The sequence below is a fragment of the Lepidothrix coronata genome, unplaced genomic scaffold (genome assembly GCF_001604755.1).
Source record: "Lepidothrix coronata isolate B3197 unplaced genomic scaffold, Lepidothrix_coronata-1.0 Scaffold146, whole genome shotgun sequence".
Taxonomy (NCBI): domain Eukaryota; kingdom Metazoa; phylum Chordata; class Aves; order Passeriformes; family Pipridae; genus Lepidothrix; species Lepidothrix coronata.
Window position 1 is genome coordinate 1,826,156 of NW_016690326.1, and position 16,468 is coordinate 1,842,623.

Genomic DNA, 16,468 nt, shown 5'->3' on the forward strand with positions numbered 1-16,468 from the left:
GGGCAGGCGCCGAGCCGCCCGCGGCACCCGCAGGTGAGCGGCGGCCCTGTGTCAGCTCTCGGCAGGGCGAGCGGCCCCGGTGCCGAGCCGAGCCGGGGCGGCCGGGCCGCGGCCTTGGGGCCTGTAGCGCGGCGGTGGCGGAGCGGGGCCGGCGGAGCGGAGCGCGGCCCCCGGGCGCGGCTGCCATTTTGCGGTGCGGGCCGGGCTGACCCCATTGTGCTGTGCCCGCAGGTGGATGCCCGCCGCCCGGCATGGAGCAGGCCTGCGAAGTGAGCCGCCGCAGCTGCCTCGTCCCCTTCGGCACCTCGCTGGCGGCCGCCGAGCCCAAGGGCGGCCCCTTCGGCGAGGCCCGCGGCCCCGAGCCGCCCGCCATGCAGCTAGCGGCCGCCAAGCCCGGCTACGGCCAGGACCCGTCGTCCTGCTACATCCCGCTGCGCCGGCTGCAGGACTTGGCCTCCATGATCAACGCCGAGTACCTCGGCGGCGCTGCCGACGGCGCTGAAGCCCTGCCCGACCCCGGCTCGCCGCCCCCCCGCCTGCCCGCACCGCAGGACCCGGCTGCCGAGGCGCCCCGCGGGGCCCGGGCCTTCCCCCTGCTCCTGCGGGACGGCGGAGAGGAGGCGCCGGAGGAGGAGGAGGAGGAGGGCGCCAAGACGCCGGAGGAGGAGGAGGAGGAGGAGGACGACGACGACGACGACGACGACGACTACGAGGAAGAGGAGGAGGACGACGACGACGACGACGACGAGGAGGAGGAGGAGGCGGCAGAGCCCGGCTCGCGGAGCCGCGGCCGCCCCGGGCCGCAGCGGGGCCCCGACAGCCGCCTGCAGCCGGGAGAGCCGGTGCCGGACGGCGGTCCCGGGGAGAAGCCGGAGTCCTCGGCGGCCCTGCAGCTCGTAAGCACCGTCGGGGCGCGGGCGGGGGGGCCGCGGCCGCTGCCATTTTGCGGTGCGGCGGGGCCGGGCCGGCCGCGCTCCCTCCCTCGCCCCGGCACCCCGAGGGCAGGAGCCATCTTACCGAGCGAGGGGACCCTGCCGGGCTGTCACCGCGCTCGCCGCGCACCTGTGTCCCGGCGCGGCCGCCCGCGCTCCCCCCGCCGCTTTTTCTCCCGTCAGCAATAAGAGGCACCATCTCCTCCGCCCGGGAACTCGCTGCGGAGTTCGGTGGAGTTTTTTGCCTTCTTACAGGGTTGGTTTTGAGTGCAGTGGAGATGAGGAGCAGAGCGTTCCTCTCTCCTGCCCGCTCCGGCTGTAACGCTGTCAGAGGCTCTTTGTCTGGCCCGGCTTGAGGTTCCCGAGCTGTGAGACCTTGGCGGTGGCCGGGGAGAGGCCGTGTCATGGCATGACAGACCTCGCGGGCAACAAACGTTGCCTCCTATTCAGGCTGACTTTTTTTTCCTTTCCAATTTCTCTCTACACTCACAAATTCCTTTAGTTTTTTTAATAATATATTCAATAAGAAGCGAAACTGATCGAACTTCAAGAGTTCTGAAAGGAGGTAGATGCATTAAACTTCTTTTTTTGGTGTAATTTTCTTCTGAACCCAAGCATAAGGGATATTTCTCAGCATGATTTTTTTTATTATTTTCAGCTATGTATGTATATTTCCTGCAGATTTTCAGAGGGTTTTTTTCCATATTTCCTAAAATATGTTTCTGCAAACTTAAGGTTCCTTGATGGAGGATATTCTGAGTTTTACATATTGGTGCGAGGTTTGAAGATTAACTCATTTGACAGCAGTAATATCGAAACCATCTTGCTCTTTTTAATTTCAGTAGAGCCACAGATGCCGGACAGATCCTGCTGCGGCGTGCAGCACTTGGGGATCAGGACTCTATTCCTTTGGGAACATCCGGCATTCCTGGTGTGTGCTCTGGGAGGTGGGGAAGCACTTGTCATAGAGTGCCCAGGGAAGTGGTGATTCCAAGAGGATGCTGCTGGCAGGTTCATTTGTTTGTGGTAGAGTTCTAGCTCGTGGATACTCTTGAGCTTTCCTTGGGAAGAATCCCGGAGTCTTGTCTTTGGTGGTGAGAGGCTGCTGTGGGTCTGAGGTTTGTGCATATCCTCAGCTTTGTTTTGCAGAGCAAAGCGGGGATCTCTCGCAGACATGTGCTCGGTGATGCGGTTGTGGGAGGGTCTCACTTTGTAAACAGAAGCTCGCAGAGGTACTTTCACAACACTTGCTTCAGCTATCGGTGGCCACAGAACTGCAGCTAGTACGGTGACAAAACTATCTTAGTGATGGAGCCTGTTTTTTGAATATGCAAGGAGAGTTGACTTTTCAGTAAAACTGCCTTCCTGCTATAGTTAGCCTTGCTGAATTGTTCTGGTGACTTAAAAGCATAACTGCATTCAGAAGAAAAAAACTCTACGAAGAAGAAAAGCATTTTTTAGGCAACCCAGGATCTTTCTTTCCTCACGTTTTGCATTTTGTCTTTAGTAAGTGCTTGTTAATCAGAGTGGTCCTTCGTTTTAGTCCCACTGCCTGTGGAATGGGAGGAGATAAAGATTTTCTTCTGTGCCAAGTTACCAGTGAGACAGTTAAAATCTTTTAATTGTTGAACATGACATAGTAGCTAGAAATAACCAGGCTTGCTCCTCAGGTCATGTATTCATGTAGTCATTTAATTCCTGTCTCATTTGTGCTTGGTTAACTGGAATCAACCTTTTTTTGAGAGCCTGCTAAAACTTGAAACAAAAACCCACCCCAAAACAACTACCACAAATCCCTGGGAGTTCTGCACAGGTGTTTTTAGGCTTGTCATAGCTAGGCTAGTCTTTCAGGTATCACCTTTATTTTGCCTGATGATGGGGCTCCTCCACCTTACAGTGAGACCATCTCAGAGCTTTCATTTTTGAAGCTCATGATTTTGAGTGTGCCACTGCTGCTCAAACTTCCTGTTTTGCCGAGAGGGAAGAAGTGTGTGTGTATCTCCAGTCTCTCTGTCTGCCCCTTGCAAGATTTGAATTTTTCACTAGATCTTGCTTTGAAAAGGCTGATTTCCGAAATATCAAGAGTGCTTCCAGCACAAGGACCAGAATTTGGTTTAGTCTTTAGTGGGATGCAAAGTAATGCCTCTGGGCAGGAGGGGTGGTGGCAGGTATTGTTTTGCATGAGGATTTGTTAATAGCCCTGGCAGTCTCCTGCTCCCAAACTGCCCCAAACAGGACAGAGGTTGCTCAGGTGCCATTCAGTTGTAAAGAGGGATGTGCATATTCTGAAGCCAAGCTACTTTAAGTGTCAAGTTAATCTTCCCTTAAGTATGTCTGAAGTTCCCAGCAGCTCCTGACAGATGTTGTGGAGAAGGAAATGTTCTTGGGTCTTGTTTTTTTTCCAGGGGTGGTGAAGCAGTGATGGCTGGCAGCTGCTGGTTTGCTGCCTTGTGCTCAGGTTGGGTTAGGAACATTTAAATTTAAATGGGTGGTTGTTCTTGAATATCTCTGTTCTTTCCCATCTTGATATGAGCTTGTCTGTAGAGCTTTCCTGCCCTTTGTAAGTTGCAGAGATCCTGAACTGTGTTATGTCTAGTTGGAAGGAGAAGTGGGCCCCGGACTCCAGTGCTGGGGAAGATGGGTGCAGCCACAGAAGGTCTGAGTGCCATAGGTCTTGCTTGAACTCAGATGCTGAGGAATTGGAGCAGGTGGACTTGGTTTTGGCAGAATTCTTGTGCTGAAATTTTGCTCCTTTAATGTAATTTTTGATGCCTTATTACCTCACTTTCACTTTGCTGGCTTGTTGGGTTTTAGTTGCTACCCACAAAGTATGTTCAAGTCATTTGATTTGCAGTGTTGAGAACTCGGAAGCAGAGAGTTCTTGGATTAGGGCACATCTGTGCCCCTCCTGATGGGTGTTATGCAAATTTTGCATTCATGAGTTGTTTTCTCCACGGGGACCCTGATGGTTTCAGGCTGCAGAATGTGCAGAGCTCGCATGAGGTTCATTGTTGCTTTTCATTCTCTTTGTTTCCTTGTAGGAGTGTGATGTTTGGGTGATGGCAGTGAGGAAGGTGAGGTACAGGGAAATCCAGAGCCAGATATTTCATCCCTAAGGATGGCTGCTTCCAGTAGGTGGGTGTAAGGAACGAGTGGGACATGTGTGTAGGGCTCCTGGTATGTTTTTTGCTTTACCAGAATCATACCATTTGCAGAATGTTAAAAGTACTGAAGGCCAGCAGAGTCCTCTCTTAAAGCCTAGAATTAATCCATAATGAAGTTCTGTTCTAATCTGCAGCTGTGGGAGACTACTCTCGTTGAAAGTGTTTGACTGTGTGAGAGTTCCTCTGGTTCTTGGTTTATTAACTGACATGTCTGGTGCCATTTCTCTCTCTGCTAAAAATAAAATGAAGGAACCAACACCACGTGATCCTCGCTACTCCTGTAAACATTTCTGAAAGAATCTCCTACTACAGACTGTTGATTCGAGGTGTAACTAACTACTGGTAACATTATATCCCTGAGATACAATAGACATAGCAGTGGTTTGTTTGAGCAGGGAACTAAATTTCCTTGATCAGTTGACATATTCCTGGTGGGGAGATGAATTCCGTTTGGCCGTTTGTGCTTCCTGCAGGCATCGTCTCCTGCTATGTGCACCTGGAGAGAACGGGCTCTATGTTCTACAGTGCCTGTGCCTCTGGTCTTGCACACATCCCCCTTTGCCACTAAGATTTCCAGTGTTTAGTAGATGGTATTATTTTGCAGAAAAGAGCATGTAGCTGGATCTTGCCTGGCCGTGCAGCCTAATGGCACCCACTGAGGGGCATTCTTGTCTCAGATATCTCTAAACTTACCCATAAAGGACTTCAGCTGTGGTGGGTATCCAGAAGAATGGATATCTCCACGGTGGGAGGCCCTGTCCTGGGCTGTGTTACTGCTTGACTGTAAATTTTTGAGGTCTTTAATGACTTTGCAGCACCATCACATTGTGAAAGCAGCATCACCTCTTGATGGTGGTGGAGGTGTGAGTGGGTGGGTGTTAGGAGCTGTCACAGCAGGACCCGCTGTGTGTGAGGGTGTGAGAGCAGCTTGCTCTGAGTGACAGCAGGGTTTTGAACAGTCTGTAGGATCCAGAGCTCTCCCGCACAGCAGGTTGGATCCTGGAAGCATTTTTTGTAGCATTTGGCTGTGATTGCTCTTACCCTGTTGTTTCATTGTATTTGTTCTCTAATCTCATATTACTGATGAGGTGCAAAATATCTGTTTGTGTGTGTATTTCTCTAGAAAATATGGATATTTGGGCTACCTGGAGTGCGGTGTGAAATTTCAGTGATCAATGCCTTCTCGCTTTGTGTTCTGCAGCTGAACGTGTCTGTGTGCAAACAGAAAAACCAGAGGTATTTTCTTGCAGATTGGACGGTTTTGAAAGTGAGGTTTTGCTGAACGTAATGGCAGAAACCTCTATGTAATTTCTGCTTTCTATATTTAAAACTTATTTTTAAAACTTGAGCAAGAGAGACTTTGTTCAAGCAGTGTCCTGGTTAATGTACTGTCTGCAATCATAAATACTTCAAGTCTCTGCTGAAGATTGTTACCAGAGGAGTGTAGACTTCACTCAGCTATTCAGCAGCATGGCTTGATACAGCTCTATACAGTGTAGCATATGAGTTCATCACCTGCTACTGTTACAGGCAAAAAATGGCAATAGTAGTAACAAAATGCGCTTTTACAGGTGTTTTTTAGACTAGATGCTGCCTCTCAGGTTCTGCTGCCTCTGCTGTCTCTATATTTACATGCTGGGGATTTTTTTTTTTGGAAAAGTGTATCTATCTCCCACAACTTCATTTTTTTTTCCTAACAAATATTAGGTTGCTGAGGGTACAGTGATTCTAGTTTTGCTGTTACAGCTGCTTCTGAGGCCTTGCTAAAATCAATGGTAGTGGCTCATTTTGATGCTGTAGCAGTAACCTTTGACTTCAAAGCAGCATATTCTGCATGTAATCATGGATTTGTTGATTGCCTCTTGCAGTGTAGCAGTTTCTCATTGCACCTCATTGCGTTGCCTTCCCAGAAGTGGGGTTAACTGCGTGATGTACAACAATTAAGTCTTTCTTTAATTTCCCTGTGTTAACTGAACAAATCTGGAGCTCACTCAAGAGACATGAACTCTGGATGTGATTAACAAGCTACTTGAGCCTCAAGAAGAAAAGTGGTATTTTTTAAGTTATAATTGAGACAGTATTTCTTAAAAAGACATTCACAATCAAAAATCAGTGTTATGCCTGATGATTAACTTTCAGTTTAGTTGCTTAGACTGTGCATCTGTTTTTCCTCCTTGTTACTGGCAGCTTCTTGTATATAGTAATTTTGTCTTTCAGTTATTTGCTCTGGTGTTTAGAAAGGCACAGGGAATAGAAACACCTGAAGGAAGAAATCCTAGCAGGCTAGGGCTTGTCCTGGGAGTTAAAAAAACAACAGAATTCACGTGAATGCCACTTCTAATACCAGAAAAACTATGACCCGTGTTTTGTTCTGTCTGCATGGAGCTATCTGTGCTGTGCAATGCAGTCTTCACTCAGTAAAATGGGAGTTAAATCCTTTATAGTGGCTAAGGCATTGCCAGGATTTCCAAGTTAATGGGTGGAAAAGGTCTGTAAGAGAGTCTGTTTTGAATTAGAGCAGCAGTTTTCAACCTTTATTGATTTTCAGACCCTTAAACTCTTCCCAGGTACAGACTCTTGTCTAGTGAATTTTACTTATCAGTAATAGCCTTGCTTGCATATAATTTCGTGGCATCAGAGTTATTTTCCTGTGGCAGAGTTTGCAGACTGCTGAGGTACAGAACACCTTGCAACAGTGTCTCACGGGCATGAATTTTGTGTCGATTCCAAGGTAATGTTGCATTTGTGCTGGAGCAGGCGGGTGTGTCCCCTGCCTGACTCTGCTGTCCCGTGTACAGGAATGCTTGGGAAATGTTGCAGTTTGCTGAAATAGTTACTGGAAGTTCAAATGTTACTTTCACTTGGGTGGGTTGTTACTGTTTTAACATCCAGCTGGTGTTGGAAGCTGTGTGGTCTGGAGACATCAAAGTCCTGGTGCAGGGGGTGAGGGGCTTTCTGGTGCCCTGGGACAGGGCCGTCACCGGTCAGCAGGATTGCTGTGCCACTGCTCTGGGTAGGGCTGCCAAGAGCTACTCATGGTTTGGGGCCTCTGGGGGCAGGGGCAGGTGGCATGTCCAGTGCTTTTTAGGTTTAGAGGTGCTCAAGAATAGTCCTCACAGCTATGCTTGGGGATTAGAGGGGTCTCCTTGCTGAGCTGGCAGTGTTTGCCAGCGGGACAGGAGTGGGTTTGTAGCAGAAGTGTTACCAAGGACAGCTGCAGGGCATAGGTGTTCGAGCCCCCTCAGGAGTGTGTCCCATTCCTCCCAGCAGTAGTTGCAGCAATGGAGCAGAATGGTAGCGCAAATAAATTTGGCATTGCTTCAGAGCTGTGCAGAGCTGTGGTGCTGTGCAGAGACAGGCTGGGAGTTGAAGAGTTTGGAGTCCCAGTGGTTCAGTCCTAGGTAGGAGCACAGGTGTTGCTTTGGCTGATCTGAGCAAGTCCTACTGACCCCAGTGCCCAGGAGAGGGGAAGATGCTGCTGTGTATTGGAGCAGAGGCTGATGCCCCTGGCAGGGGCCAGCTGAAGTTCTCTGTTCTTGTTAAATTGGAAATCTGGTTCCAGTGTGGTTGCTCACAGTAGCTTTGCAGCAGTGATTAAATGTGTGACAGAGATAAAGATGGCCTTGGTGTGCATTCATCTCTCGTGTGTCCAAAAGCATTGATGAAGCCAGGAGGAATTTCAGCAGTGTGCTTTGCCTCTATGGAAGGATGGAAGAGCACTCGTTAAAGTGGACATGCTGACTTTCTGTGGTTATCATTAAGATGGCATCAAGATTTATCTCACACAGGTCTTTGGAAAAATGGCAAAAAGAAGTTGGGAGAAAAGTCACCTAGTGTATCATTCCTTTCCCTCGCAAGGGTAGGCTGGCCCTGGCTGATCACCTTCACTCCTGTCTCTAGCACAGCTCAAGCAGAAGGGTTGGACCAAGTTGTCCCACCTCATTGCCTGGACTGGCTGTAGCCTCGGCAGTGTCAGAGCTGCACAATGCACAGGTGCTTTTCAGGCAGCTGGCAGCATCTGCCTGCTACGTTTTTGGAGCTGAGGTGCTGCCAGGACTCTGGGTGAGGCAGCAAGGCTGCAGGTGGAAGGGGCACCACGTGCCTGGCATTGGGGAAGGGAGCAGTTCAGGGGCGCTATTGGTGACTGAATCACAGGGAAGGGAAGGCACGTCTCCAGTTGTGGAGATTTCCTCCTGTGCCTCTCCATCCCTCCCTGTTCCTTGGAGGGTGAAGCACTGGGGTAGGTAGGGTTGCCAAGTAAAGTTTTCTGTGAGTTCTCAATAGGGAGCTTTTTCTGTGGGTTACATGTGGTATCGAACAGCTGTGAGTGCTGCTGGAGGTGGCACATCCCACTGCTGGGCTCTTCAGGAAAAAAAAATTTATAGTAAAATATACGTATAGTAGTATCATAAAATAGCAGTGTAACTTGTTTTAATTTTGAGACGTTCATCAGAACTAACGCAGTGGGGACTCCTCTTGCATTTTCAGGCATGCAGAATTTGACTTTTATATGTGACACACCAGAAATGTTGAGTTGGATAGAGCAATCTAAGTGTTGCACCCTGGCCAAAGGATGGGGTGCCCTATGGTTTGATATCTTTTAGGAAAAAGTGAACAGCAAATTTCCTGCACAGTAGTATCTCAACACACTGGAAACTTCCAGTTTCTTTTTTGAGCTCCTGCAGGGCCTCCGGTGCTCGAGCATGCAGCAAGGCTCTCACCCTCAGCCCTGCTGGAAGCTTCCATGTTCCTCTTATTTTGGAGGAGTGTGTTCATGACTTTCCCGCCCACTGTTGGTGGAAAGATAGATCCCTGCTGTTGCCTAACAGAGAAGGGTGAGGAGCAGGCTGGTTATCACCCTTTTAATAGTTCCTCCCCTTGCCCTGATGTTACTTTGTTGTTTGGTTTTCCTAAGCACCTGTTCAGACTTCCTACTGTTCTGGCTAATGTGGTGACTGCCCACAGATTTCTAAATAACAGCAGCAAAACAAGTCAGATTCCTCTTGATTCTGGTTGGCTGTCCTCTCGCAGCATGCTCACAATGTTTAGGAAGCTGGGTTCACCACAGAAAGGTTTGGAAGCCTCTCTGAAGCATAAGTTTGTAGTACCCAATGCCTGAAACATGAACCTTCCTCAGGTCATGGCTCTGAGTGTGGTTATCAAGAAATAAATAAGCACGAGATAAGTTTATTGCTCTGCTAGTGTTCCAAAATTCGGATTTCATTTTTAGTAGGGATTCAGTAAAAGCAGTTGAGGTTTTAAGTGCAAATTAAAATTGAATTTTGTATGAATGGAATTTTTATTTATTTTGGGAAAATGGTTCAGTTGGGCAGGGGGACTTGCATGCTGAATGCCACCTTGTTCTGAGGAGGTTGTTATGGTTTTGTGTAAGTGACATCTTTACATTTGGACCAACAAAGTGGGATTGTCCCTCGCCTGTGAGTAAATAAAAATTTCTGCAGAAGGTGAAATTTGCAAGCCCTCCTTAAATGTTTGTTGTTTTTAAAGAAGCTGGTGGAACTAAAAAAACCCCAAACAACAACAACCAAAACAAAACAAACAACAGGCTAGGTAATGTCATTGAAATCAACCCAAATTCCCAGATTTTAGCTGTTGAGGTTCTAATACAATATTCACTCTTTGTGCATGTTGTTCTCTAGTCTTGCTTCATTGTGGTTACAGCTTGAGCTGTACAGGATAGAGTTTACATATATAAATTAAAATAGCCAAGTTGCATTTTGCATAGTATGAATCTGTTTTTCATTTTGTGGATTTAGAAACTTCATTTCTGAAAAATGAATGCTGTGTTTATCAGATGTTCTGCTTGCAAACAATTTGTTTGATAATATATAGAGGAGCACAGAAGGCTGAAAAAGGGACAGATCTGATGACCTGGTTTCAGTTTGAGGGTTTTTTGCTAGTTCTCTGACATAAAAAGATATTTGTGGGCATTTGTTTGTGAGAGTTTGCAAAGTTCTTGTGATGCCAACAGTTCCTCTCTTGCTGAAACAACTAGGTCTGATTAAAGGAGCTAGATTTAAAGAGAATGTGGTTTACCATTTAAAATGTGTGCAGATAAGTAAGGAGAAGAGTCTGTCCCCTGCTTCAGGCTCCTGACAGTGGTTTGTAATCATCTGTGTCTTTGTGTGTCTGTGGATTTCTCTGCACCAGGGATCTGGGTGAGATTGTATCTCTTCTCTCCCACTTCCTCCTCCTGCCTCCCTCAAACCTTGGTGTTAGGTGCATTTCTGGTTGTTAGGATGCTGAAGTGCCAAAGGTTTCTATTGCACTGCTCTTCCATCCAATCCATAAGGAAAACTATCTCATTTAAGTGAAACAAGGCTGCCGTTAATCAGTTATTTTGGTGACTGAGACATGATGTTCTCTTATCAGTGCGTTCTTTATTTAAAATTCACTTGTGGATAACTCCTGACCTTGATAGAAATGCTTCAGGATGTAGGAATTACCCTAACTAGTGCAGTGTGCTCTCTTGGTTTTAACCTTTCAGGGTAGTTCATATGTACATATGAGCCCTGGAAAACTTTAGTACCCTGGAAAAGGGTAGTAAAAAATGGCCAAAGACAACAAATACCCACAAGCACTGTTGATAACAGACATTTGGCCTGCATCATAATGTTTGCTGTATTTTTTGCTTGTGAATATTTAATTAGTGAGTATTTAACACTTCTGAATGATAATGGTCCCAGATAAGAGGTAGTGTACTTTCTCAGGCATGAGTGTAGGTCAGATGCTTGTTTGCTTTTTACTGCCATGCTGAAGCTGAAGGAAGACTGGAGTAGTTGGGGCAAAGAACAGGACCCCAGCAGCACAGGCTGTCTGGGAATTTCCAACAGGCTTCTCCAACTGCTCTGTTTGACTTGAAGGTTGACATAAAGTACCGGTGTGATTATTACTCTGGTTTTGGCAGATACACCGTGTAGGTGTTGTGGTTTGTTTGGGTGGGGTTTTTGGCCATATGGACTCCAGCTGGGCTTACCCCTTTGTCTGTGCAGGGATTGATTCCTGTAAGTTTTGTCACAGCAAGTGCAGGGTCAGCATCTCAGTCTCTCTCTGTAAATGCTTTTACTCATATGCGTGGTAGTGGTACTTTGTATGGAGGAAACTTTGGTGACCCTTTTGCTTGGCTTCAAAGATTCCTTAAGATATCAAGTAAATATAATTTAACTTTCTTTCACTTTTCTTGGCTTTTTTTCCAACCGATTTGGTTTTGATTTCAAAACATATTTAAAACATGAGTATTTCCTAATGAGGATTAAATTTTGGCTTCCATCACAAGCAGTTAGTAATTTCACTTCTGAACTTTGGTTTGATGTTGTTCTTAGTCTCATCTCCTTCTTACCTTTCCACGCAACATTCACAAGCAAAGGTTATTTCCCAATTCCTATTTTCTTTCCTTCTGTCTGTGTCCATTCATTTCTCAGTGCACGAGTGTTGGAGCTGAGTGAAGTAATGAACCATGAATCACTCAGATATCTTTCTACCTTCCCTTCATTAAGAGCAGTACAGAGGTAAGAACTGACCTTTTAACTGTCTCTGACTCTCAGCAGCAGTCACTGTATGGGAACTGCAGCCATTGCTGCTTCGTTTGTGTGATCAGAGCTAAAGGATCTGGACTCCCCTGTGATAGGAGCTGCGTGGACAGAAGGATAATTCTGAGCTCGGAGGGCTGAGGTTGAAGCTGCTCTGATTTGTCTTGAACTGTAAGTTAACTCAATGAGGTTCAGCTTTAGCTGGAGGGAAGCAGCGTCTCATGGAAATTTTTGGGGTAGCTTTAGCAATGCCCTTCCAGGCTAGTTCTGGGAGTACTTTTAATAGGGAGAATTTGCCCCAGTTGCTGCCCCTTCTTTGCGAGGGAAGAGGGTGAATAACCTGTTGTGTGATAGTGAAGTGGCAGGAGTTGGGAGTGGTATGTCCTGGTCATTGTCCACCTGTGACACCAACCATGTGGTTGGTTGTGTTAGTAGATAACTTCTTTATAGAATCATGGAATGGTTTGAGTTGGGAGGGACTGTAAAGACAATCCAGTTCCAACGCCCCTGCCGTGGGCAGGGACACCTTCCACTAGACCAGGTTGCTCCAAGCTCCATCCAGCCACTTCCAGGGATGGGGCAGCTGCAGCTTCTTTGGGCAACCTGTGCCAGGGCCTCACCACCCTCACAGTAAAGAATTTCTTCCTAACATCCAATCTAAACATACCCTCTTCCAGTTTAAGAGCGTTGCCCCTTGTCTTGTCACTCTATGCCCTTGTAAAAATTGCCTCTCCAGCAGACCATTTGGCTCAGGCTATCCAGGTGCCTTCAAATGTCATCTCTCTCTCAAGTTTGTTCTGTTAGATTTTTTTTTTCCTGATACAAAAGCTGTTGATCTTCAGCCAGTTCAGCCATATCTGAGAGTGGGTTGATAGCTTGTAAGAATTAGGTGAACTGCTTGTCATCTCTTTTTCCTGTTAGGAAAAAATACTGATCATTGAGTTTTAAGGAATAAAAGTTGGTTGTGGGGAAGGCAGTGGACTGACCCTCACCAAGCTTTCAGTTCTAACTAATAAGAAGTAAGTATGGTGAGCAGCTTGTTTGTAATTCCGGGTGTATGGGCTGTAGGGAGAAGCACAGAAATTGCTGCCCTGGCAATGAGGAGGTTTGAAGAGAGCACTGGAAGTTTATGGGACAGAATTGTTGCTGCCTTCTGCCCCTGGCACTGATGATTGGGCTGGCTCATGGGCAGGGTGTGACTTACCCAGCAGTTCCCAGTGTGATGAGATCTGCTCAGGAGATATCCCGTGCTCCTGCTGCAGGGCCCTGGGCAGGTATCTGCTGCACACTCACACTCAGAGGAAAAAGCCATTAATGTCATTGTTTATGCTGTATTGGTTAATTATCCTTTGGATGTGTCTGCCTCCTTTTATTTTCTTCCCTGGCTTTGATTCTGTCCAGTTCGTTCCTGAAACAGGCTTGGCAGGATCTTCCTCCCTTATTCTCAGGGGTCAGTGGCTTCCTTCTTGCTTTTCTCTGTCCTTGTACACAATCTTTTTTGCTGCCCCAGCCTTTCTTCAAAAGCATGTTCTGTCCTTTGCTTCATTGAATAATGTCTTGTTTATAATTAAGTCAGGAATAAACTGTAATAGGGCTTTCTTGGCCAATATTTCCACAATGGCTTTCCAAAGCAAGTCTGAGTTGGAAGTGTGCAGATCTACAGTGGCTGCAGATCAGTGCTTGGTATCTGGACAGATGGCTCTTTGGGTATATGAAGTTGAAAATATCTGTAACAGTAGATATATCTCTGCCCCTTAGTGTGCAGTTTGGTCTTGCTGTGGCTCTGCCAAGATGGTCACATCCCTGGTCACGCTGTTGGGGCACTGGGGCACGTGGAGTGTCTGCAGCTGTGCCTCCAGCAGTGCCGGAGGGGCTGGTGCTGCTCTGATTGTTATTCAGAGATATCCAGTGCTGCAGGAAAGGTGCAGCCTGTGGCTGTCAGCCTTGTGTGTGTGTTTGTGGGCTTTCTGCTTTGTGCCACTTCTTCCAGCAAGATTAATTGATTGAACAGCAGTGGTTACTGGATAAAGGTTATTTTGTCTATTTTTTAATGATGTGGTTATTTTAAATGTAGGCATATTGGTGACAGACAGTTGAGGACTGGCAGTATTATGTACCACAGTAAAATCTCTTCAAAATGTAAGCTTTCTTTCCTTGATAAGTTTCATTATTTGCTGTATGATGAAAATTTCAAGAGGGTGAAGGTACTTGGCTTTCTGATAAAAAGCCTCCTTCTCGTGAAGCTGAGCACCAACGTTTGGTATTTCACTCAGTGATTTGCACACCGTGTTTGGCACAGTACAAATTTAAGAGGTGACTTTGCAGGTAGTGTTTGTGTCATACTGCTGCTGAACCCCTGCTTGTGAGCCCTTCCACAGTGATCCTTTGGGTCTTGCATCGGTGGAGAGGGTTTGATTAAAAACATCTGCAAGGTACAGTCTTGTTTTGTCCAAAAATAGCACAAAGTGATCTGAAATGCTGTGTATTGTCTAGAGTTTAGGCTGTAGTTTGTCATATCTGAACAGCACATTAATGCCAGGCAGTTGATAACAGAGTAGACAGTACTGACTCCCTTTAGAACACCTAACAATACAAAACTGTGATGTTGCTCGTCTATGGAGAAAGGTCCTGCCCTTCCTCACTAACCAAGTGTCTTACCTGCTTTGGATTTCTTCGTGTTATCTCCACTGGAGTTACAACGTGGTACCTACCTGATGTGCAGTGGCTCACAAGTTTTCTTGTTATTTAAACACTTGAACATTTCCATCCTCTGAAGATGAACAGTGCTGTGATCAGATGTAGGGACTACATCTGATGTTTGTTGTGTTTTAAAAACTTGGGCTTTTCCTCACAGAGAAATTACCATTACTTCAGGGCTGAATTTTTGGCCATCAGAATATATCAGCAGTTTGATCTTGGCATAGTAGATGGTAATTGTAATAGAAATGAAATTTGCTGTATTCTGACCCAAGAAATATACGCTTTGGGGCTGTAATTTTTGCATCACACAGCAGTTTAAGGGAAGATCCTTGATGTACCTGGAAAGGGCAACAACTGCTGCTTTCACTCCTCTGCTGTTGTTTTTTTAAATGTTTTAAGTTTTAAAACTCACTAGCGAAAGTTTTTTTTCCTAGTGGAAATGTACAGGCATCTCTGACAGGTTGGTGGTATTTGGGGAGAGTAGAGAGGAAAATCATGCAAAGACAGTGACCTGCTACAGTGCATCCTGTCATGAGGCTCTTCCTTGGAGTCATGGTGCTTCCTAATCTGCCTCTGCAATCTCTGTGGGGCCTTTGTGGTGGGTGATGATGAGTTCAACACCTGACTGCTAATTCCAGGGAAGGGAGAGAGCAAACCCTAGAGGAATGAGAATAGCTGCTGACTTCTTGGAAAGAGAGGTTTGGGCATTGTCTGAATAGTTTCTTGAAAGCCACTTTTTCATCCGGGCACCAGTGTGGGGTGTTGGAGGGTGACAAAGAGTTGATTTAAATGCAGACTTGCCTCGGGGCAGGGGTTGTGGTGTCGGTCAGGTGGATCAGTGTGAATGGCTCTGGCAAATCGCCAGGATGGTGCTTTTACTGGTGGTTTTACTGCTCCGGTCCGGCTGACTGTGCTCAGGTTACAGTTGTCATTAAGATCCACATCCATTGTATGTGTATGCACGACATCAGAGATAATCAATTTGGATATATACCTGCCCCTTAAAGCCCAGGATGGAAATCCGTGTAAAGAATTTGAGGCAAAAGTCACATTTACAGGAAGAACACAAGGTGGAAATGGACCAAAATAAGAGGGGTTTTGCATCTGAAAGTACATCTGCATTTAAAAAGTAGCAGTCAAGGCAATGTCTCAGGTGCTCATGGATGTGGATGATGCAGCAAGACACTGGCAGAGCAGGGGGCTGCAGCCCCTGCCCAGTGCTGTTTCGCCTTCTGGTTCCTGATCTGCTCAGCTGTAAGTTATTGTGTGGGTTTTGATGAGTGAGTGAGAAGAATTTCAACAATGTAGTCTGTAACATCATTACCTGCTTTTTTTTTCATATGACAGGATTTATCCTTTTGTATTTTCTTTAACCACATGAAGAAAACCCATAAAACTCAATCTGAAGCAGACTATACCTTTTATTAGAGAGGTCTGTTGTGTTTTTGTTGCTGGGATGTTGAACTGGGAATGGCAAGAGACGTGCCTCAAGCAGGGTGGTGAGCAGGACAGAAGTGAAGCGAGAAAGTGTGTGTTTGTACTGTGACAGCTTTAATGAGGAGCACATTGCTCGTGCTTATTGGCAGGAGAAATACCTCCAGCACTTTTTGAGCTCTTAAATGCTGAACCCACCAGGAATGTGTTGGTGGGTGCTGCTAAACAGGCAGGATACATCACAGCTGGGCACAGGGACTCCTGATTCCTGTGAAAACCTACTGTACCTTAACTTGGCTCAATTAGTCACAACACACCAAACCTCTCCTTGGCAGAGGTTTCTGCTGGTGGTGCACATCCAGCCAGAGAGCAAACGGCACAGGATCTGCTCTCTGCTCTTGGACAGTGATACAGAAATGGCATTAAGCAGCCTTAGGGTTTGTGTGTTGAAAGATTTTGGCGTTTTCGTGGCCTGGGAAGCTGAGTGGGTTTGGGTAACTGTACAGAGTTCATACTTGTGAGTGGGTTTTGGAGACAGGCAAGGTCAGTGTGTCCATCTGTCTCCTAGAGGGGAGTGGCTGCTGTTGTGCTCTCTTTCTGCTCTGTACATCCCAACCTCCCCCCCCCCCCCCCCCCCCCCCCCCCCCCGTCCCCCCAATTGATAAAACCTTACTTGCTGTTCTCATCA

At 46.8% G+C, this 16,468-nt stretch overlaps 1 protein-coding gene across 1 annotated transcript in view; it reads left to right on the top strand.

Moving 5' to 3' along the window:
• Positions 1-251: 251 nt before the first annotated feature.
• NSD1 (nuclear receptor binding SET domain protein 1) overlaps positions 252-16,468 on the top strand; it is a 58,259-nt gene continuing 42,042 nt past the window's right edge. Inside the window, exon 1 of the mRNA XM_017828077.1 lies at positions 252-896. Within this exon, the coding sequence (XP_017683566.1) occupies positions 252-896 (645 nt within the window). The remainder of the gene's footprint in view (positions 897-16,468) is intronic.